The 24,575-nt window shown below is 33.6% G+C and overlaps 1 protein-coding gene and 1 pseudogene across 1 annotated transcript; both read left to right on the forward strand.

Annotated features, from left to right (window-relative positions):
* The first annotated feature begins 657 nt into the window (after positions 1–657).
* On the forward strand, positions 658–7,743 carry LOC131074312 (probable L-gulonolactone oxidase 6; annotated as a pseudogene).
* Positions 7,744–19,723: 11,980 nt separating this feature from the next.
* Positions 19,724–22,085, forward strand: LOC131074266 (probable L-gulonolactone oxidase 6). Its single transcript, XM_058010851.2, has 3 exons — positions 19,724–20,339; positions 20,672–20,927; positions 21,033–22,085. The coding sequence occupies exons 1-3, from the start codon at positions 19,731–19,733 to the stop codon at positions 21,848–21,850; spliced, it is 1,683 nt and encodes a 560-aa protein (XP_057866834.2). The 5' UTR covers positions 19,724–19,730; the 3' UTR covers positions 21,851–22,085.
* Positions 22,086–24,575: the final 2,490 nt, after the last annotated feature.

The raw sequence follows: 24,575 nt of genomic DNA on the forward strand, positions 1-24,575 counted from the left end.
AGGGGGATCGAGGGGGCTGAGATACATTCCATTGAAGGTGAATGTAACGTCCTTCTGCACCCCACTTTGCAATGGCTGAAGTTATTTTGGTTTCAAAATAGATTTTATGTACAGTGTGTTAGCGACAGGTTAGTCAATTGCAGCTGTTAATTGTAAAATTGACGGTGTAAAACGCGTGACTAACATGCGTGTTAATCAATCTATACTGTCATTTTGAAACCAGAATAAACGCATCCCTTTACAATTGAGTACCTCATATGACGACGTGAACAAAAAGATCCCCTTTCAAATTAAGGTGCAATGGATTGCCACTGATACACCAGATCGGTCACCTGACTTTGCCCCGTTCTGTACACTCACCAGCCGGACTTTCCATGCAACGACGACACCCCAGCTACCAAAACAGATCTTCTCCCATGCTCTCTCTGTTCAACAACTTTACTTCCTAGAGACCAAACTTCACTCCATCAATCATCTGCCACACCGCCCGATCATCATCTCTCTAACACTAAATTTAAACACACCGCGTCAATATAAAACCCAATCAATACATTCTTCGTATCACAAATTTAGCATTGTTTTTCATGCGCAACTTCTCACTCACATTCAATTTCGTTGAAATATCGAAGGAAAGGAGGCACATAACTATCAAGTGCCATGTATTTCCTCCTCCTCCTCCTCTTAAATATCAAGAGCAATGGCGTAATATGGTGCAGCCCACCTGCTCCGCCAGTCAAATGCGACACCAGCGGTTGCACACTGAGCAACGCCTACGGAATATTCCCCGATCGATCGACATGCAGAGCCGCAGCAGCCGTTTTCCCGTCGTCGGAAGAAGAGCTGGTGGAGGCGGTGGCGACGGGCAGCCAGAAAAAGCAGAAAATGCGGGTGGTCACGCGGTGGTCGCACTCCATTCCCAAATTGGTGTGCCCGGGGGGTGAGGAGGGGCTAATCATAAGCACCCAGGAGCTAAAGCGCGTGCTGAGCGTAGACGAGGAGACGATGAGAATTAGTGTTGAGAGCGGAGCACCGTTGGCGGATATAATAAGCGCGGCGGCGGAATATAAGCTGGCGCTGCCTCAAACGCCGTATTGGAAGGGGCTTACAATCGGAGGAATCCTGTGTACGGGGGCTCATGGAAGCTCGCTCTTTGGGAAGGGAAGTGCTGTTCACGAGTATATTGTGGGGATGAGATTGGTAGTCCCCCTGAGAGGAGGGAATGCCAGTGTTGTGACCCTCAATTCCTCTCATGCCGATCTCGATGCTGCCAAGGTTTCTCTTGGCCTTCTCGGAGTCATTTCTCAGGTACATTTGAAGCCGTCTAAATTAGGTGAATCAAGGAATATATTTAAACTTTAATGGTTAGGTCCTTACAGTTTTAATTGTTTTGACTTTGAGCCAAAATTATATTATAACTCAAATCACTCTCAATATACATCTGATATCTGCTGTCAATTATCCACCATCAACACGTTTATATAAGAGATAAATGTTTAATCAATCATTTTTTATCATAAAAAGCGAAAGATTAATAATATAAAGTAGCCAACTGCAAGTACTTATCATTTTACTTTGGACGAAGCACTATGAGAAAAATGAATTTTATCTGCTTTTAGCACAAGATATAATTTTTACAAGTGCAGGTAACGCTACAGTTGGAGCCGATGTTCAAAAGGTCCATCACAAACGTGAAAATGGGCGAGCAAGAATTGGAAGAGAGGATAGCGGAGTTTGCAAGGTTACACGAATTTGGAGACGTGACATGGTATCCTGGGCAGCGTAAGGTTGTTTACAGAATAGACGACAGAGTTCCTGTAAACCAATCTGGAGATGGGGTCAACGATTTTATTGGCTTTCGCCAAACCTTAACTGCAGACCTCGCAATCGCTCGTTCAGCAGGTAAAACCCTGCAACCTACTTCCATTTATTATGTAATCAAATATTTCTTTGTTGAACATCCAAATTTATGTTAGTAGGGTTAAAGAAATAATATCTTCCTCATAGTTGGAATATTTCAGAAGAGATGCAGGAAGCTACAGAGGATGCCAAGGGAAAATGCATGACGGCCAAGCTACAGGTAGAGGCTCTGCAGACTATCGGTTCAGGCTTCAAGAACAATGATTTGGGATTTGTGAAATATCCCATTGTAGGCTACCAAAACTGTAAAAACAGTCCCAGAAAATAAAAACATAACAACAACAATAAACAGATAAAAAACAGGGCAAAACAGGGTTAGAAAAGATATATATATTCAATTCAAAAACCTGTGTACAGCAGCTGTCCTCAATCACACATATATATAGCTATTACATCTTTGAAGCCTAGAATCTTCTTGCTTTCTAGAAAACTCTAAACTCTGGAAATTTCTTTTTAAAACAGCTCTGTTTTTCTTAAAACAGCTCCTGGAAGACTCTAGAAATATTCTATTATTTTCTAGACAATCTTAATTATTCCTAACATCCCCAATTAAGATTGGCTAGAAGAATACAAAGAAAAATCAAAAGAAAGGGGAACATTATATTACTATCCCCCCTTAATGTTCACCTCAATCATGCCTAGCATACCCCGTAATTTCAAAAATTTGGCCTCAAGCATACTCTTAGTAAATATATCAACTGCTTGGTCTTCACTTGGACAGAATTGGAGATTAACAAAATTGGCTTGAACAAGATCCCGAATATAGTCAACATCAATCTCAATGTGTTTTGTTTTAGCATGAAAAACAGGATTATTTGCAACTTGTATAGCACTTTGATTATCGCAATACAAAGGAGTAGCTGAACTTTGTCCAAAACCAAGCTCAAATAAAAGGTTGCGAATCCAAACTGCTTCCTTTCCAGCTTCTTTTGCTGCTCTATATTTTGCTTCACATGAGGATAATGATGTAGTTGTTTGTTTTTTTGCTGCTCCATGTAATTGGACCTGACCCAAGCTGAAAAATATAACCACCAGTAGATTTCCTATCATCTATATCACCTGCCCAGTCTGAATCTGGAAAGCCAATCAAAGAAGCTAAAGACTTGTAACTATAATGTATACCATAGTAAATGGTTCCACGAATGTATCGCAAAATCCTTTTGGTAGCCAACCAATGACTTTCTTTTGGTTCTTGTATAAATCTAGATACCATATTGACTGCAAAACAAATGTCTAGTCTAGAATGTGTTAGATAAACCAAGCTACCAACAAGCTATCTATATAAAGTACCATCCACCTTCTTGGAAGTACATTCCTTAGTAAGCTTAACTCCAGATTGAAAAGGAGTAGGGGCTGGCTTACACTCAACCATTTGAAATTTTTCTAAAAGATCCAAGGCATATTTTGTTTGAGAAATAAACAACCCATCATGAAGCCTACTAACTTGCAAGCCAAGAAAATAATTTAGTTCACCCAAATCACTCATAAAAAATGTTCCCTTAAGATCTGATTTTAAGTCATGAGTCAACCCAATATTTGGTCCAGCTATAAGCAAATCATCTACATAAACTGCAACAATAATAATGTCATTTTGTACTTTCTTCACATAAAGATTTGGATCTGATTTACATTTTTTAAACCCATGAAGCTGAAAATACCTATCAATCTTCTCATTCCATGCCCTTGGTGCCTGCTTAAGTCCATAAATTGACTTCTTTAATTTGCAAACAAGATTAGGATGTTGTTGATCTACAAAACCTGGTGGTTGATCCATATATATTTCTTCATATAAATCTCCATTTAAGAAAGCATTTTTGACATCCATTTGACGAATATGCCACCCAAGACTAGCAGCCAAAGAAAGAATAATTCTAATTGTATTCATTTTAATGACAGGAGCAAACGTTTCTTCATAATCAACACCCACTTTTTGATTGAATCCCTTAGCCACCAATCTAGCTTTAAATTTTTCTATAGCACCATCTGATTTAAATTTTGTTTTATAAACCCATTTGCAACCAATCACATTCTTACCTTTGGGAAGTGGCACAGGTTCCCAAGTTTCATTTTTCACCAAAGCATCATATTCTTCTTTCATAGCTTGCTCCCATTCTTTCTTCCCACTAGCTTCCTCATATGATCTTGGGTCATTTACATGCAATACTTTGGCCATGAGAGCACTACCATTTCGTGCTTGGATCCTTGAGCCTTGCCTATATATTTCTTCAACACTCCTTGTCTTTTGTCTAGCTAAAAAATCATCTTCTTCATCATCACTACCTGCAAAAAATGACTAATTACAAGCATTAGTTGTTTCATTTTCAATAGTATTGTCATCATTCGTATCCTCATCAATGTAGTCACCATTGCTTTCTAAAATATCTGAAAAATGAGAAGCATTTGTTGTTGTAGAGTGAGAGGGAGTGGTTGTAAGTTGTGAATGCTCATCAAACTTCACATCTCTACTAACAAAGACCTTGTTTGTTGTCAAATCATATAACCTATAAGCCTTTGATTCTTCACTATAACCCATAAACAAACACTTATGACTCTTTGGTTCTAACTTTTTTTCTCTTTTCATCAAGAATGTGTGCCCAAGCAATACACCCAAAAACTTTAAAATAACCAATGTGAGGCTTCCTACCACTCCACGCTTCTTCAGGAGTGATATGTGTGAGAGCTTTAGTGGGAATTTTATTTATAATATGTGCAGCACAAGAAACAGCCAAACCCCGAAATTTATTATGTAAACTTTTTAAATGCAACATACAACAAGCCATTTCTAAAAGAGTTCTATTCATTCGTTCAGCCACCCTGTTTTGTTGAGGAGTATAAGGAACTATTTTTTGCACCTTAATACCATAATTTTCACAAAATGACTCAAATGCATAATTGCAATATTCACCCCCATTATCGGTTCTTAAGCATTTAATTGTTTTCCCACTTTGATTTTCAACTAATACCTTAAACTTCTGAAAAACTTCAAATACTTCATTTTTTCTTTCAAGAAAATAAACCAATACTCTCCTGTTGTAATCATCAATAAAAGTGAGAAGGTAATTGGCACCTGAAAGTGAAGGATAGCCTGGTTCACATAAATCACTATGAATGAGTTGCAAAGGATGATTAGCTCTCCATGCTTTACCTGAATCAAAAGGATCTCGATGATGTTTCCCTAACATACAACCTTCACACACACCTTCACAATTTGACATTTTTGTTAATCCTCTAACCATATCCATTCTAACCATATCATGTAATTTTCTATAATTTATATGTCCAAGTCTAGCATGCCAAAGTTTTGACATATAATCAGTTTGAGAAATAAAAGCATGAGAGAGTGTGAATTTATCATCAACAAACCCCACAAATTTAAATAGATTCTCTTCATGGTCAACTTTACCAATAGCAATTATATTGCTTGGGTTTTTTCTATCTCTAACAATAACTTGATCAGCAGACACAACAAACTCATATCCAGCTTGAACTATTTTATATACTGAAATAAGATTCACCCCCAATCCTTCAACTAGTAAAACATTCTTTAAAGATCCATTTGTTACATTAACAGTCCCTGTTCCTAAAACTGGAAGTTTCATTTTATTGCCAATAGAAATCTCTTGATCTGAATTCTCCCCTTCATAATAATCAATAAACAAAGATCTATCCCCAGTCATGTGAGATGATGCCCCTGAATCTAAAATCCATTCTTTATTAGAATCTGAAGCAAAGTATCCCCCCTTAACACTAGATTTACTCTTGGGTGTAGCAATTACCTCCTCATTTGATTTCTCTTGCCTTTTTAAAGAGATGGCTACGAAGCTATGCTTATCCTTCTTCCCATCCTTTAAAATTTCTTACTTGAGCTTATATTGCTGTCTTTCATTGTCCCTCTTCTTCAAACAAAATTTCTCCATGTGATTCTCACCTCCACAATACCTACAAATAATGGGTTTTCTTCCAGCTTGTTTTTCTGCACCATCATTTCTAGAAAAAAGGTTAGAACCTTCATTATTTCGAAATTTATTATTTCCTTTCCAATTCTTTTTTTCATCATTTCTAAAAAATTTACTTTTGGCTATATATGCATGATTCTTTTTAATATGTCCTTCTTTAATAAGCTGAACTTCTTCATCTAAAACAGACTTGCAAAATTGATCAAAAGTTTGTTGGGGGGTATTGGGATTTAGTTGAAGAACCCTTTTCCTTGATTCCTTAAATACCTTATATGGCCCTGGGGAAGCTTACTTTCAACCATTGCAATCAATTGAAAATCTTTTTTGGCATATTCAACACCTATTTTTTTGAGCTGAGCATTTAAAAAGGTAACTTCATTGAAGTAATCAAACATTTTTCCAAAATCAAATGGATCTAAATTCATCAATTTTTCTTCTATACTAAACATGCTAGCAATGTCTACATCTTTATAATCCTTTTCTAAATTCTCCCACAACTCTATTGGATTATCAACATCAACAAATCTTCTATTCAGATTGGGGCTCAAAGCTTTACCAATAATACCTCTAGCTTGCTCCAACTTGCATTTCCACAACTCCTTTTCTTTGTCATTTTGTTGAGGTTCTCCAATTTCTTTATTCACTATCCTCCATAAAGCCTTCTCTCTTAGAGCATTTTTTACTGCAATCTTCCAATCTACAAAACCACTTCTATCAAAAATAGGCAAAACTTCATTTGAAGAGCCCATGTTAGCAAAAAATCAGCCTTCAAACAGATATTACTCTAGCAATATAACAGCCTTGCAACCAAATATCACTCCAATAATATATCAGCCCTGCAAACAAACCACTTCCAGCAATATCTAGCAATGTTTTTCTAGCTCTGATACCATGTAAAAACAGTCCCAGAAAATAAAAACATAACAACAACAATAAACAGATAAAAAACAGGGCAAAACAAGGTTAGAAAAGATATATATATTCGATTCAAAAACCTGTGTACAGCAGCTGTCCTCAATCACACATATATATAGCTATTACATCTTTGAAGCCTAGAATCTTCTTGCTTTCTAGAAAACTCTAAACTCTAGAAACTTCTTTTTACAACAGCTCTGTTTTTTTTAAAACAGCTCCTGGAAGACTCTAGAAATATTCTATTATTTTCTAGACAATCTTAATTATTCCTAACAAAAACAAGCTGCAATTAGCGGAGTCATGTCTCAATTCTATGGAAGATTAGCTTCTCACAGCTTGTCCATGGGATCCTCGCATCAAGGGAGAATTCTTTCACCAGACTACCATAAAAATCAGCATGACCAAGATTTCAGACTTCATTATAGACATTAAAAAGCTGAGAGACCTCAAACCCTCTAGTTTGTGTGGGGTGGAGCTCTACAATGGAATTCTCATGCGTTTTGTGAAGGCCTCCAGTGCTTATTTGGTAGCAAATGAGGATTCTGTGGACTTTGATTTCACATATTATCGATCTAAAGACCCCACGGTTCCTAGACTCGATGAGGACATGCTTGAAGAGTTAGAGCAGATGGGTCTGTTTAAGTATGGAGGAACTCCCCACTGGGCTAAGAACAACGATATTGCATTCCATGAGGGAGTATTGAAAAAGTATAAGAAAGGGGAGGAGTTTTTGAAAGCTATGAAAAACTATGATCCAGAGGGATTGTTGTCCAATGAGTGGACTGATGGAGTGCTGGGAATAGCAAAGGAAGGAGTAATTATAGACAAGGACGGTTGTTCTTTGGAAGGTCTGTGTTTATGTGTAGAGGACAAGCACTGTGCACCTGACAAAGGTTATTTTTGTAGGGCAAGAAGAGTGTACGTCGATGCTAGAGTTCATAGATATGAAGGATAGAATAACACCTACTTTCATACATGTATTAGATCGACAATGTTAACTTTGTGAATTTAATGTAGAGGGGAAAAAATACATGGGACAGATTATTTTGTATAGCTGACCAATGTGATAATGAGGGACAGAATATGACATTGCAAGGACTTCAATTCACACTAGACGTACTGCTCTTCGTACTATATATTTACGTTGTTCAATTAACTAGCGATTCCTGCATTTTTAGTTGGGAAATTAATTTGTTTTATTCATGTTAAAGTCCCTTCAAAATCATTTAAGTGGTTAGAACTATTTTTATTTTTAATGTAATTAGATTATTTTCATTATTTCACATTTTTCATGGATATATAGTACTATTTGGAAGAGAATCTTTTTGTTATCTTATTTATTTTTGAAATAAAGATTATTATAGATATAGATAACATTTTATATTAATCTAAAAGAGTTGTTATCAATACAATAAATATATATATTCAGTTTAGATTACAAAGTTAGAAATTGTTTTATGGGGTAGAGTGTTTATACAATTTAATCTTATTAAAGGTGCATTGTAATGGACACCCTAGAATGCCCAAAAACTAAACCAACTACTGATAGGAATTAAGTCAAATAGTTTGCATCCAACTCCTTATTTCTCCGTTTAATGTTTAAACCTCTTATGGCTTCGGAAATGAAATGTTTGTTTGTTTTTTAGTCTTTGCATAGATTTGAAATCATATAACATGAACTAGAAGGAAATTACAATAATGTGCAACATGAAGATTGAACTACTGCTGAAATGATATTATTTCCAGAATTATTAAAATCAAATACATAGCAGATTTTTTAAACTCACTAAATACTCTAGCATTTTTGACATAATATTCCAGCAATGACTTCCCATCTTGCTGCTACAGTAACATGAATAGTGTCGCGCTACAGTGCTGCTGTAGTATTAATTAGTCTTCAATCAGTCCAATATCATCATAAAATCATCCCTTCGGAATGGCATAGGCATTGGTCAAGAAGTGGAGAAGGTATGAGCAAAACACCAAATTTGCCTATAGCTGGAGATGCACCCAATCTGCCTGTTAATGAAGCTGATAGAAATGGATTCCAAAGGCCAAACCCCAAGGGAATGACGTCTAGAATGTCACAAGAGAGGATAGATGTCCTCTAATGCCAAGAACGGATCTGCAACTCACACATCAATTTCTTCTCATATTCAATATGTTGAATGAAGCCACAAAAGCTTCCTTTTATTCTTTCTCCAAGGGTCGACCCAACTCACTTGAGCAATGTGGGATAAAAGATGTGCAATATAAAAACATATTAAAATATTCACTTATGTCTCCCTTGGGTGTCCCTTTGATTTGCACACATCCCCATAAAATAAAAATTAAAGTAACACTTTAATATTTTACAATTAAATTAAATGTTACTTTAATAACACTTCAGGCATTAAAATATATTAGCAATCGGACTCCGAATAGTGCGAGTGATAACTCGTCAGAAAGCTCTCGCCAAGGAGTATCGAATCCAATCACCAAAACTAGCCTCCATTGTGTCTTGCTGACTTACTAAAAATAGTAAGTATGCCTGAAACTAAGTAAATCAACTCCATTTTGGCCCAAACTGGAAATGACTAGGCCAAAACACTCCAGGATCCCCTTAAACCCTCGTTAGCCCTCGAGACCATGTAGAGATAGGCTAACGCACATACACTTGGTAAACTGCTAAAGTGGGGACATTACATGCATTTTTATATTGCTTTACGATGTTTGAGATGTTTCTTTTGAAAAAGGATGTGTTGTTGACATTTTCACAATAATTGAACAAGATCTCAAGTATAATTTGACTTTTTTATTTGTAATTTTGTTCTTTATAATTATGTTTCATGATTTGTGTGCCTCTATTGTAATATTTAAATTGAATTCAAAGTAGTGCTAGTAAAAATCTCTTAAGACATATCATGGAAAGATTTGAAATTTAAAATTTCCTTGTGCTTAAGTCAAACCTCGTGTTATTATTCACAATTTGTATGAAAACAATTAAATATAAAAATGGGTGATGTATGAAATGACTATTGTTTGCTAAAATACAAGATCATTTTGATTTGAAACTTTTGTGATACTCTATGCCAATATGAATGACTAATATAAAATTCTTTACTAATGTCTGAGAAATTATCTTTAAATATATAATCACATGTGTTATTTTAAAAAAATTAACTATAAATCAATAAACGACAATTACATTTTCAAATTGAATCAAACTTCTTCCTCATTAATTTCATGGTTAGAAATTATTTATTTTAAAATTTAAAAATACAATAAATAAATACCTATTAAAATAATAATTTAAATTATACAAACCATAGAATTAAAGAATAATAATTTATATGTCTTATAGACATTGATATTAAGAGTTTACTACAAAACAAGCGTGTTACCAACTTGAAAATATTTAAATTTATTTATTTTTATATACCACAACTTATTAGGTCATAAATCCTAGCCTATACCTAGCTCAAGTTGAGAGTTTGAACAAGCCATTTAAAAAAATGAACAAGGTAGGGAGGCTGAAATCCGACAGAGGCGCTTCAAAATGTAATGAGTCAAGGTAATCTTTTGTTAATGAATTATATATTTAGTGTAATTAAAGTACTGCATGAATGGTATTTTACAAAGGATAAAGATGCATAACAAATATGTACAAGATCGAAAGACATTGAATGTGACAAGGGAGTGTGAATATTTAATAGATCTATGAGGTAGGTTGATTTTTTCTTTTTACAAAGATAATATTTTGACATGTACAACTTCCAAGAATAGATGAGCATAGAATGCATAGTATTATGAAGTCAAATTGTAATTTTATAGTGCTCATTATTCTATCTATAAACAAATAAATAAATACATGTATGATGATATTTATTTGGACTGGTTATCATTTAATTTGGTTATTTGGGTAGTTATCACGATAACAAAGTATTTTCTATAGGATAGAGAATTTTAAGATACTAGAAACATAATATGTTAAAAAGGAGGTCTACCCTTCTCATTTTGAACCTAACAAAATTAAATCTAGATCTACACTCTAGCAAATTTAAGTGAGCAAGCAATCAATCATTCATCAAGCATTGGGGCAGAAGTAAAGTCAAGTTCAACCATTGAATATGGCATTCATGATCAATGTTTTATGAACACATCCTACATTAAACTCTAATTATTTTGTGTGAAGACAAACAAAACTTTATCAAGGCAAACATTGTGGTTTCAAGCATTACATTTCAAATTCAATCTATCCCTCAAAACGAAAGTACTTAATTTCAGTCATTTCATGGAATCTCTAAACAATGTTTAATTTTTTTTCCTACGAATTGTGATTAATGACATGAGGTTTGACTTAAGCACAAGGAAATTTTAAATTTCAGTCTTTCCATGGTAAACCTCAAAATGATCTTTATCAACACTACTTTGACTTCAGCTTATATATTAAAATAGAAGCATACAATTAAGTAGAATATAATCGTCAAAAACAAAAATTAAAAATAAAGATGTTAGAATTATACTTCTCATTTATGAAGAAACATCTCAAGTTTGAAGTTTATAATAAAACAACATAAAAGTGTACCTTTGATAAGATTTATTTATATGAACACTATAATTCATAAAAATTAAAAAAATTCTAATATATTAATCTAACTGAACATATATTTATTATATTAGTAACAACTCTTTTTACATTAAAATAAAATTTATTTTGAAGATAGATAGTAAAATAGAAATGAGTTCTCTTCAAATGGCATTATATATAAATAATCCATTAAATTAAAAATAGAAATAGTTAGTGGCCCCTCACACAAATGATTTTCAAGCGACTTTAACATGAATAAATCCAATAACATTCCAACTTAATAATCTAGTAACCGCAAATTAATTAAACAGCATAAAAATGCATTAGGTCGAAGAAATGAGTCGTACGTCTATATAATTTAAGTTTGCTTATCTCCCGACACATAAATACTCAAATCTGAGTACGATTTAGTTATAATTAATTACCAAGTTCACGTATTGTTCAGAGACATAAAATTTACCAAAAGTTGATGACATTCATATGATTGTAGAATGTAATAAAATTATAAACCCTAAAATATTTTGGCTAACTCAACACTAGGCATATAAGGTTAAACATTACTAATCGAATTGACTTATTAACTTAAAGATAGATAATGTTATGGGAAAAGGACAAAAGTGATGATGTTCAATGATTGCAAATACAAGATCAATTAATTTGTCTTCTTTCATTCGTATTCCGGGTATTGTGGGGATAGCTTTAAGATAGAGGAATAATATTAGCTTATTAGTTTATTTTTCACTAAATTATTTAGTCATTTTATGATTTTTTATTTTGTTGGTAGTGTTTATTCTTCTTATTAAGATAGAAATATAGTAGAAGAAAGAACATCATCATTTCTAATCAATTATTTTAAAATTATAATTTATTCTATGAGAAATAAATTATAGTTTTGAGAGCCAACAATTAGTTCATCCACTTGTAACTAAAAGAAGTTCAAGTTGAAGGCCTTCTTCAACTATTGTTTAGTAATGAAGAAAAATGGAATTTGAGTATTTGTACCAATTGGTGATCATATTAAGGATTTTATAGACTCATCTATGTATCATTATATAATTAAAATACAACATTTAATTTGTCCCTACTATGTTAGCTCTCCTAAAAAAAAATCTATAATATCTATGATATATAAAAAAATAGATTGTGGTGAATATTAAGCCTAGAGAATAAAAAATCTATAATATCTATGATATATAAAAAAAATAGATTGTGGTGAATATTAAGCCTAGAGAATGTTAGTCAAAACTGAATGTTTAACACTTTTAAGCCTAGAAATCAAATCTTAGTGTGTGTGATTTAAGTCGTTAGGTGGGGAAGTTGTATCAAATGATGATTTCATCAAGATAAAAGAGTTTAAGATGCCTTTCGTCAAGTTGAGAACTAGTGATAATATATAAGAGAAGATGAGAAGTTAAACTTTAGAAATGATTGATGATAAAACATGCTACTAGCCTAGAGTGCACTAATAAATTTTGATATTAATATAAAATGGATGAAAACTAAACAAGGCAAAGAGTTAGTAAGAGATACTGGATGCCTTATCCCACCAAAGTGGAATGTATCCTCAGCCATTTCCCTAGAAAGTATTATAAGTTCTAGCAAGGATAAGGGTGAAAGTATTTGAAAATGCTAAGAATGTAAATAAATTTTACTCTTGGTTTGAATTCAACCTACACCATAAGATTTGTATAATGTGGATTGTTTCTCTTGAGCTTCATAAGTTAAAATTATATTAGATTAGAATCCATGAGAATTAATTGAAAAAATTATTATAAAATAGACATGTATAAGTATTAGTTATAGCTTATTTTGGAGTGCATGCTCCTTAATTTAGTGAAGTCAATATAAGAAGACTTCAATATGATTATGAAAAGTTGTTTAAGGAGAATGAAAAAATAAATAAGAAATACAGTAAAGAAAGGGGAAATTTAGAGAGAATTAAGTTTAAGCTCTCTAAAATGACCCCCAAGGAAAGTTTGTTTCCCCTCAACATTTCTTAAGAGAATGCTACCATGAACCTAAAGGAAGAAATAGATTGCAAGGTTTATTGTGAGAATAAAATGCAAGAGCCAAATATTTTTAGCATGAAGAAATCAATAACACACTAAAAGAATTATAACGAGAGGTGGATACAAGGGTTATAAACACAATCATTAAAGATTTAATTAGTGTCTTCTTATCATTTAACCTTATATACCTAGTGCCGAGTTAGCCAAAATATTTTGAGATTTATAATTTAACCTTAAATTGGTTGTTAATTATTTTGGGAGCTAGATTTGAATATTTACGGTGACAGGAAATTAAAAACTTCAATTATGTTTAATATTGAAAACAAGAACGTTGGATTGTTGTTAGTTTTCGACTTGGAGTATAAATTGAAAAACAAGAAACAAGAAGTCCAACAGAGCAGCCACTAAATTGAAAAATAAGGGCGGTGTTCTAAGTGCTTCTTCCACTATCTCATCTCATCTCTTCTCTGACAATCTCGCTTTTCCCTGTTTTCAGATTCCACTCCATTGATCATAATCTCACTTCAATCAACTCTAAACTTAAACAGTACACCACGTCAATATAAATCCCAATCAATACATTCTTTCTATCTCCACACATCACAGATTTAGCGCTCTTTTTCATGCACATCTTCTCACTCATATCCAATTTCCTTGAAATATCCTACGGTTCCTAGACTCGACGAGGACATGCTTGAAGAGATTGAGCAGATGGGTCTGTTCAAGTATGGAGGCACTCCCCACTGGGGTAAGAACCGCAACATTGCATTTCAGGGAGTGCTGAACAAGTATCAGAAAGGTATGGAGTTTTTGAAATCTATGAAAAAGTGTGATCCAGAGGGAATGTTTTCCAATGAGTGGACCGATGGAGTACTGGGAAGAGATTTGAGAGATAGCCTCGTAAATATGAAGAGCTCCTTGAGTACGTAGAATTTGCAAGTTACATGATCGAAGAAGAACCAACTTCTATGAACCCTTTAAGATAAGAGAGGTATAAAACATTGCATGAATGACTCGAAGAAAATTACTCAACTATTAATACATATGTTACATAAAGATAAATACACTATGTGGAGTTGAAAGTATATATGAAAATACATGATAAGGAAAACACAAAATGAAGTGTATAAATGAGCCTTGTATATAAAACCAATAATGATGAGGTAAGAAGGTAGGATTGAATATCTAACTACACCTCCAAAAGTAACACACATTCAGGATATTAGAGACAAGTGTTGAAACACATGTAGAGTCCACATGAAGTGACATAAAAGGTAAAAACTATTTTCAATTGAGCTTAAGTATAGTGTGAATAGGTATATTAGGTAAAACTAATATACACAGGAATGCATTTCATACTAACAGTGCTCCTTAAGAGATACTTAGGGAGAAACCTAATTGCTGAAAGATCAATCATGAAGCATTTAAAAGATTTAAACACTATTGAATTAGAATTGGTTTCTATTTGAATAAATGAATCTTATATTGAATGTATATTAGAATAAGAGAGGAATAAAATAGTACATGAGTGTCATCAAGTACACTTCTTAACCTTTAAAACATAGATGGAACAAAAAAATAACACTCTATAAAGTGAATAGTCAATTGGAAGAGGATGCTTCTAAGCTAAAGGACAACCAGGGGACCCTCATGAAGAGCATCTAGGACATCCTTGATTATTGTAGAGAATCTATTAAGAATACAACCACTACCATCTAGGTTATGCAACAAAAACTAAAAAGAAAGAAGGAGAACCATTCGAGAAGGGATGCATAGCCTTTTTCTCATAGTTCCCCCCTTGAAGGTCTATACGTAAAAAGATCAGCCACTCAATGGAGACTTCTCTTTCCTCCCCTCATTCCCATCCTTTGGTTAGCACCTTTGCTTCTCACGAGGAGGTCTCCTTTAAAGAGAATCTTGAGTTCCTACAAAAAGAGTGATAAGCCATTAAGGGCTTGAAGTCCCTCAATAAAAGATAACTATATGTTGATTTTCTGCTAGTCCTTTCTAATTTGTTGTTTTAGTGGTTTATTATTTTGGGTCTTTTTCTTAATCTCACTCCTTTTGAGGTTCAAATTTATTACCTTGATGATTAATGGCAACTCTCCCTCACATAAATGCTTTTATACCAAACAAATGATAACGCTCAATCTCTTACCCTTGGATGGACCTTAACATCCTTTATAAACTTGTTGTCCTAAAAGCGACAAGACCCAAAACAACACAAACAATTCTATAACAACATATTTTGGGTGACAGGAACTTTAAGTAAACCAATAAATAAACAAATTAACACAAAGATCATTTCATTATTAATTCATTTATTAGAACACATTACAAATATGTAGAGACTATCCACTTACAAATTGATATTTGATAGCCACTAAAAAAATGCAACTACATTCATATAAAAATTTGCGAACTTAAACTATCGGTCATTGCACAGATGTTGGCTTCTTTCTATTCCAAACTTATTCTTCCTTCCCTTGCATAGCCCATCATCACTTCTGGTCGACACCCTTAGTACGTTAGTCCACAATGAAAGTTTTTCTCTGGCTCATTCTCATTTGTATTAACTAAAATTATGTGATTCTCCACCCTTCAAATTCCTCTATCTTTTCTTTATCAACTTAAAAACCTTAACGCGGGTCTCTGGCTATTCCCACATTCATTCTTTCCAATTACTTAATTTGCAATTCCAAGGTGGAATATTGCTCCCCTAGTTATGGCTCTACTAATCGGCCTTTCTTCTGTTTGACATGTTTGGCCTCTTCCCATTACTCACTGGAAAACCACACTCTATCTAGTGCTTTCCCATGGTATCCTCCTTTTGTTCTCCCCTTGGCCTTTCATTTTCACCCTTCATTTTCTAACCGTTTCTCAGCCAATCATAACTAATTCTTTTAAGCCATTTTATTTTCCTCCAAAATTGATCAATATTTAATAATTCATCTCCTCTTGCCAACTTTCTACTCATGTAGCAGCAAGAATTCCAAACTTCATATCAACAAACCAAAATTGTGAACAAAACATAAAACCAAACAAAATAAAAATTAAAAACAAAATGTTGACCAATGCTCCTACATCAATGGCTGACTTGTAATTTACCCAGATCCTTCTCAAGCTAATCTAATCTAAACACTTTATAAAGTTGAAAATATAGTAGCCAAATTTCGGCTTTTACCTCTAGACTATAAATGATTAGACAAACAACGTCAAAAGCTAGATGACCTAAAAAGTTAGAAAACAACATCCTTGTAATCTCTTAAAAAGTTCAAAGTCCGGCCGACCTCCATTATTCTAGAAATAGTTTTGCTTCTTAAAAGGGTAAAAACAAAAACGATAAAGAAAGATAAGAGATGGAATTCCAGACTGAAAAGTCCAAACACAAACTATTCATTGGTTTTAGCTCCCTATCCCACGGAACTCAGTATCCGTGGATTCATTTGCACGGTTTAATAGGGTTGTATTCAAATGTTTTCGATGCACTCCATCTCTTCTTACTCCTTACTCCTGTGCTTTTGGTGGTTGTGATGCGTTTTGGAGATTAATGTGCGTGTGTATGAACCAAATTTAGAGAAAATCTAGTGTGGCAAACGTGTTGATGGGGACAAGCATTCCGTGATAGTGAATTATGGCTTCATTGTTGCTCTTATTATCATTATTATTTCCTGGACGAGACCAACAAAGAAGGTACTGATTAGGATTGATAAATCTTTCTCCTATTGTTGTAATCGAAAGAAACTTCGTTATATTTAATGTGATAGTTGATCTTATTCTTTATCCTTGAGTACAAATTTCTAGTCAAGGAAATCATCCTCGTTTATGCAACTTCTACTTCCTATCTATAAATGTGCGTTGGTGTACCTAGTAAATAATTTAGATTGTGTCCTATGGAATTTTTTATAATCCATTACATGGTTGAATAACATAGATTTGTCCATGACTAACGTTACGCGTGTTGAAGTCAAGGAATGAGATATAAATTTGATTTCTTTATTGTCTTACCTTGTTTCAAAAGAGCTAAATTAAATTTAAAGAATGGGTCCATTCTTATGCACTGTTAACCTTTTAGGATTAGTATCAAGTGTCTTTTGTATGAGAAATGAGTTATTGATTTAAAAGTCAAAAATTGGTTCACTTACTTCTAGTTAAACCTAGAGGAAATTCAAAATTGAAGACCTTCTTGAACCATTGTTTAGTTATGAAGATAAATTGAGATTTTACGATCTATGTACCAATTGGTGACCCTATTACAGATTTTATAACCTCATATACGCATTAATATAGAATCAAAGTACAATGTTCAATGTCCCTACAATGTTAGCTCTTCTACAAAATAATGTGGCTATGATAGAGGATATCAAAAAAGGCTTTTGGTGAAATTATATCTAGTGATCATTTCATCAAGACATGGGAGTTTAAGATGTCTTTCATCAAGTTGATAACTAGAGATATATATATATATGAGAGGATGAGAAGTAATGATTGATGATAAAACATGCTACTAGACTAGGGTTCTCTAACAACTTTTGATGTTAATATAGAATAAATGACACCTAAGCAAGGGCAGATTTTAGTAAGAGATAAAGGATGTCTTCTCCTACTTAAGTGGAATGTATCCTCATCCATTTCCTTAGATATTATTATAAGAAAAAAAGATAAGGGGGAATTATTTGGAAATGCTAAAAGCAAATAAAAAATTTACTCAAGGTTTGAATTTAGCCTATGCCATGGGATTTTTGTAATGTGGAACCTTGATATTGAGGATCATAAGTTAAGATTATACAAGGATCCATGACAAATATTTGGAAACATTCTAATAAAAAAATAAGTATAAGTATCAGCTATAGGCATATCCTCTTTTGCAATGCACACTATTCAATTTAGTGAAGACACTATAAGGATACTTCAAGATGATTATGGGAAGTTGTTGGAGGAGAATAAAAATACAAATAATGAATACAATAAGGAAAAGAGAAAGGTAGAGAGAATTAGGTTTTAACTCTGTAAAATGGGCCCTGAGGCAATTATGCTTACCCCAACATTCCTTAGGATAATGTTACTACAAAAGAAGGAAGAAATATATTAAAGGGTTTATTGTGATAAGAAAATGAAAGGGACAAATATATAAAATTAGTAATTCATATAGTTTAAAAAGATCTCAATAAGACCACCTTTCTAATTTCAATAGAGCTCATAATGTTTGAGAGAAGGTTCTAGCATGTTCAACCAACTTTCCTCTTTATAGAATTTACATTTCTAGGAGCTTGAAATAAACCCTAAAAACTTCAAAAAAAAAAATTTCAAGAAAAAATGATCAAAAATAAAAAGAACCAACAAATAATGTATTTGTTTATAACATTTATTTAATCAATCTTAATGGCTTATGAAGAAAATAACATTTTTCTTTATAAATATATAAAATATATCATATTAGGTATTCTATAATAGAAAATATAAAAGTATAATTTATTATTTAATTATTTTAAAATGAAATAAACAAACAAATAATAATAAATTAATTTATATAATTTTTAAAAAATGATTAGATATGATGATCTTTCTTCTATTATCATTACTATCTTGATAAAAACAATAAACAATACCAACAAAATAAAAAATTACTAAATAGTAGAAAAAAAAAGCTAATATTATTCCTCTATATTATAGCTATCCGCATGATACCCTAAATACTAATGAAATGAGACAAATTAATTGATCTTGCATTTGTAGTCATTGAACATCATCACTTTTGTCCTTTTCCCTTATCTATCCTTAAGTTAATAAGTCAATTCGATTAGTAATATTTAACCTTATATGCCTAGTGTTGAGTTAGCCAAAATATTTTAGGGTTTATAATTTTATTGCATTCTACAATCATATGAATGTCATCAACTTTTGGTAAATATTATGTCTGTGAACAATACGTGAATTTGGTTATTAATTATCACTAAATTGTACTCAGATTTGAGTATTTACGTGTCAGGGAATAAGAAAAGTTAAATTATGTTTAAGATTGAAAACAAAAACGTTGAATTGTTGTTATTTTCGACTTGGAGTAGAAATTGGAAAACAAAAAGCAAGAAGTTGAAGAAAGCAGCCTTGTGTTCTAAGTAATTGAAAAGACTAAGGCGGTGTTCTAAGTGCTTCTCCCACTATCTCATATCATGCCAATCTTGCATTTCCCTGTTTTCAGACTCCACTCCATCGATCATCTTCCACACCGCCCGATCATCATCTCTCCACCACTAAGCATTATTTTCATCCAATTTCGTTGAAACGTCGAGAGAAAGGAGGCACATAATTAGTGGAGCCATGTATTTCCTCCTCCTCCTCCTCCTCCTCTTAAATATCAAGAGCATGAATGGCGTATGGTGCAGCCCACCTGCTCCGCCAGTCAAATGCGACACCACCGGTTGCACAGTGAGCAACGCCTACGGAATATTCCCCGATCGATGGACGTGCAGTGCCGCAGCGGCCATTTTTCCTTCGTCGGAAGAAGAGCTGCTGGAGGCGGTGGCGACGGGCAGCCGGAAAAAGCAGAAGATGCGGGTGGTCACGCGGTGGTCGCATTCCATTCCAAAATTGGTGTGCCCGGGCGGAGAAGAGGGGCTAATCATAAGCACCCAGGAGCTGAAACGCGTGGTTAGCGTAGATGAGGAGTCCATGAGAATGAGTGTGGAGAGCGGAGCTGCGTTGGGGGATATAATAAGCGCGGCCGCGGAATACAAGCTGGCGCTACCTCAAACGCCGTATTGGAAGGGGTTAACAATCGGAGGACTCATTTCTACGGGGGCTCATGGAAGCTCACTCTTTGGGAAGGGAAGTGCTGTTCACGAGTACGTTGTGGGCATGAGATTGGTGGTCCCCCTGAGAGGAGGGAATGCAAGTGTTGTGACTTTCAATTCCTCCCATGCTGATCTCGATGCTGCCAAGGTTTCTCTTGGCCTTCTCGGAGGCATTTCTCAGGTATATTGGAAGTCTGTCTACATTGGGTGAATCAAGGAATATATTTAACATTTAATGATTATGTAGTTGATTCGGTCATTACAGATTAATCGTTTTGACTTTGAGCCAGAAGATTCTAACTCAATCAAATCACTGTCAATGAACATCTGGTATCTGCTGTCAATTATCTACTATAAACGCGTTTATCTAAGCCATACAGAGAAATGTCTAATCAATCATAAATTTAATTTTTTAATATAAAAAGTTCGTACAGTTCATATTTCTTTCCTAAAAGGTGGAAGGTTAGTAATATTAAGACAACATATAGCTTTTAGTGTATTTAACAAGTGCAGGTAACACTGCAGTTGCAGGCAATGTTCAAAAGGTCCATCACAAACGTGAGAAGAGATGAACAAGATTTAGAGGAGAGTATAACAGAGTTTGGACGAACACACGAATTTGGAGACCTGACATGGTATCCTGGACAGCGTAAGATCGTTTACAGAATAGACGACCGAGTTCCTGTAAACCAATCTGGAGATGGTGTCAACGATTTCATTGGATTTCGCCAAACCTTAACTGCAGGCTTGGCCATCACTCGTTTAGCAGGTAAAATTCTGCAACCCACTTGCATGCATTAGATATTGAAATATTTCTTTGCTAAACATCGCAGTTTATATTAGTGGGGTTGATGAAATAAAATCTTCGTTTCAGAGGAGATGCAGGAAGCTACAAAGGATGCCAAGGGAAAATGCATGACGGCCAAGCTACAGGTAGAGGCTTTGGAGATTATCGGTTCAGGCTTCAAGAACAACGATTTGGGGTTTGTCAAGTATCCCATTGTAGGCTACCAAAACAAGCTGCAGGCAGCCGGGTCATGTCTCAATTCTACAGAAGATTTGCTGCTCACAGCTTGTCCATGGGATCCTCGCATTAAGGGAGAATTCTTTCACCAGACTACCATGAAAATCAACATGACCAAGATTTCAGACTTCATTACAGACATTAAAAGGCTGAGAGACCTGAATCCCTCTGGTTCGTGTGGGGTGGAGCTCTACAATGGAATTCTCATGCGTTTTGTGAAGGCTTCCAGTGCTTATCTGGGAGCAAATGAGGATTCGGTGGACTTGGATTTCACATATTATCGATCCAAAGACCCCATGGTTCCTAGACTCGACGAGGACATGCTTGAAGAGATTGAGCAAATGGGTCTGTTTAAATATGGAGGAACTCCCCACTGGGGTAAGAACCGCAACATTGCATTTCAGGGAGTATTGAAAAAGTATAAGAAAGGGGAGGACTTTTTGAAAGCTATGAAAAAGTATGATCCGGAGGGATTGTTTTCTAATGAGTGGACCGATGGAATGCTGGGAATAGGAAAGTCGAAAGGGGTAGTTATAGACAAGGACGGTTGTGCTTTGGAAGGTCTGTGTTTATGTGCAGGGGACAGGAACTGTGCTCCTCACAAAGGTTACTTTTGTAGGGCAGGAAGAGTGTACGTCTATGCTAGAGTCTGTAGATATGAGGTGTAGAATAACACCTAATTGCATACATGTATTAGATCAACAATGTCAACTTTTTGAATTTTATATATAGGGCAAAATATATGGGACAGATAATGTTATAAAGCAGACTAATGTGATAATCGGGGACAGAATATGACATTGCTAAGGACTTCAATTCACACTCACTTTAAAGAATGATATATAGACGTATTACTCTTTTCTTCCTAATTCATGTTAAAGTCTCTTCAAATTCATTTATGTAAGTGGCTAGAACTGCCTTTTATTTCTAATGTAATTGGATTATTTTCACCGACACACATCTTTTCATGGATACGTAATACTATTCGAAGAGAATCTTTTTGTTTCCTCCCCATTTTTTTATTTATCTTCAAAATAAAGATTATTATGCATATAGATAAAATTGTAAATTTATATAAAAAGAGTTGTTATTAATATAATAAATATATGTTTGTTAGATTAAGAGATTAGAAATTGTTAAAGTTTTATGGTGTAGTGTTTATATAATTTAATTTTATTTAAAATACATTTTTATATTGTTTTATCATAAATTTTAAATTTAAGATGTTTTTATTGAAACGAATGTGTTGTTGGCATTTTCATAGTAATTGGACAAGATCTCAAGTATAAATCTGATCCCTTTATTTGTAATTTTATTTTTTATAATTATGTTCTCCCAAATTGTGTGCCTCTATTGTAATATCTAAGTTGAAGTCAAAGTAGTGGAGATAAAGATCTTTTAAGGCTTATCGCAAAAAGATTGAAATTTAAAATTTCCTTGTGCTTAAGTCAAACCCCATGCCATTATTCACAAATTGTAAGAAAATAATTCGATATCAAAATGGAAGATGCATGAAATGACTATTTTTTTGCTAAAATGCAAGATCATTTTGATTTGAAACTCTTGTGATACTCTATGACAATGTGAATACCTAATCTAAGACCCTTTACTAAGGTCTTATATTTTGATGCGAATTATTGGGCTAGTTGGGGAAGATATTAGGAATGTGTACTCATTATTGGGTTTATTTAAATTTATTTAACGTGTATTAAGATATAATTGATTTATTTATAATTTATTATACTATCAAATCTCTTAGCATCATCACATCTTTTGTAGGCACATAATATTGCAAGCACTGCATGCTTTGTTTAATGTGAGTCTACCACTTTAGAATAATTTGTACCTAGGCTATTGACACACAAATATACCTAGGTATATCTTTGAATACAATGTACAATATTAGACTATGAAGAATGGAGGGTCGACCAACTCAACTTAAACACCATAATATTTAGTGCTTGTAACTAGTAACCTACATGCCTGATGATGAAGCTAAGTTAAAATCCTACTTGGGATATCCAATAATAATTTAAATAAAAGATCCTTTGTTGTTTATCTAGTTGTTATTTGCTAGACTAAATATGATACTAACAATAAAATGGTTGTTTATAAGAATTATACTAGTATTAAGGATTCTTTAGTCATTTCTTTAGTTGTTATTTCTATGATTAAGATTGTTTCTTCTAATAAAGATCTTGTCCCTAATGATGCTATTCTATCTCACTATATTTTTGTTACCCCGCCTTCTTTTGTTGTTTCCTTAAATGAGGCTACTAAACAGGTTTCACATTCCCCTTCATCTAGGTCTTCAAGTGTTGAATATAAATCTAGTTAACCAGTAGTACATAGAAGGAAGACAGATGTGAAGATGGCTAAGGTTGTCTCTAATGTTGTTCAATTATAACCCTAGTTACCTCTTGGGTAAGTTATCTATTTCATTTGTAATAGGGTTTGGGTATTGTCAAAAAACCACTTACATTAATAAAAATATATTTAAATAAAAGAGAATATAATGAATAAAATATAAGTGTACATCTGCATCATGGAGATGAGAAAAGTAATTGTAGAGGCTTAGGGTCAAACATAGGCCACCATGAATATGCCTCCAAAACATAAGGGATACTTACTAGAGACAAAGTATACACTACAATTAAGATAAAATAGCATACAAGGACATTATAACAAGATTTAGGAATGGTATTAAGATAAAGTAAAAAAAAAAAATTATAGCTTTTAAGATCATTTATAAAATAGAGTTCTCCCGACAATTTGGACAACATAAGACCTGTACAATTTATCATTTTTTTTGAAAAAAGGTAAATAATTTTCAAATATAAAATTTGGACCTATTATACACAATTTAACTAAGTACATTTGGTTAACATATCCATAATAAGATTTAGATAAAGTCTAGTTTTTTTAAAATATTCTATTGAACACCATTACTGTACCATGAAATGAATAAATCATAATATAATTTTGAATTGGCATTCGAATAAGCACATTAATGTCCTATTTTTGGACCACCTTGATTTTTCCTAAAATCACATTTTTATTTAAAATTGCATGAGGGTTGTTAAGAATTTACAATTTTATGAAAACTTCGTGTTCAATTCTCTAGTCATCCTCAAGCCTTTCAGGCTTCTTATATCATTTAAAAAAATCTCTATGTGCTAGCTTCCTAAAAATCTTAGGAGCATGTGGTGTTTAACACCCCCAAGTTGCATTATTGACTCTCATTGGACTCGATGGCAAGGCATGTGTCGATCATATTCCTACTTTGTGGCTCTGCATAAATGCATACCACTCTCAAAGGAGACAATAATCTCCACATTTCTATTAATATACCTCCATTTTATCATATATCCAAGGTATCTAATTTTTTATTAC

Source organism: Cryptomeria japonica, chromosome 7 (assembly GCF_030272615.1).
Source record: "Cryptomeria japonica chromosome 7, Sugi_1.0, whole genome shotgun sequence".
NCBI lineage: Eukaryota > Viridiplantae > Streptophyta > Pinopsida > Cupressales > Cupressaceae > Cryptomeria > Cryptomeria japonica.

Coding starts and splice junctions, on each gene's coding strand:
- LOC131074266 (XM_058010851.2), top strand. CDS start 19,731: ATGAATGGCGTATGGTGCAGCCCACCTGCTCCGCCAGTCAAATGCGAC. Junction 20,340..20,671: donor TTCTCGGAGGCATTTCTCAG/GTATATTGGAAG, acceptor TAACAAGTGCAG/GTAACACTGCAGTTGCAGGC. Junction 20,928..21,032: donor GGCCATCACTCGTTTAGCAG/GTAAAATTCTGC, acceptor TCTTCGTTTCAG/AGGAGATGCAGGAAGCTACA.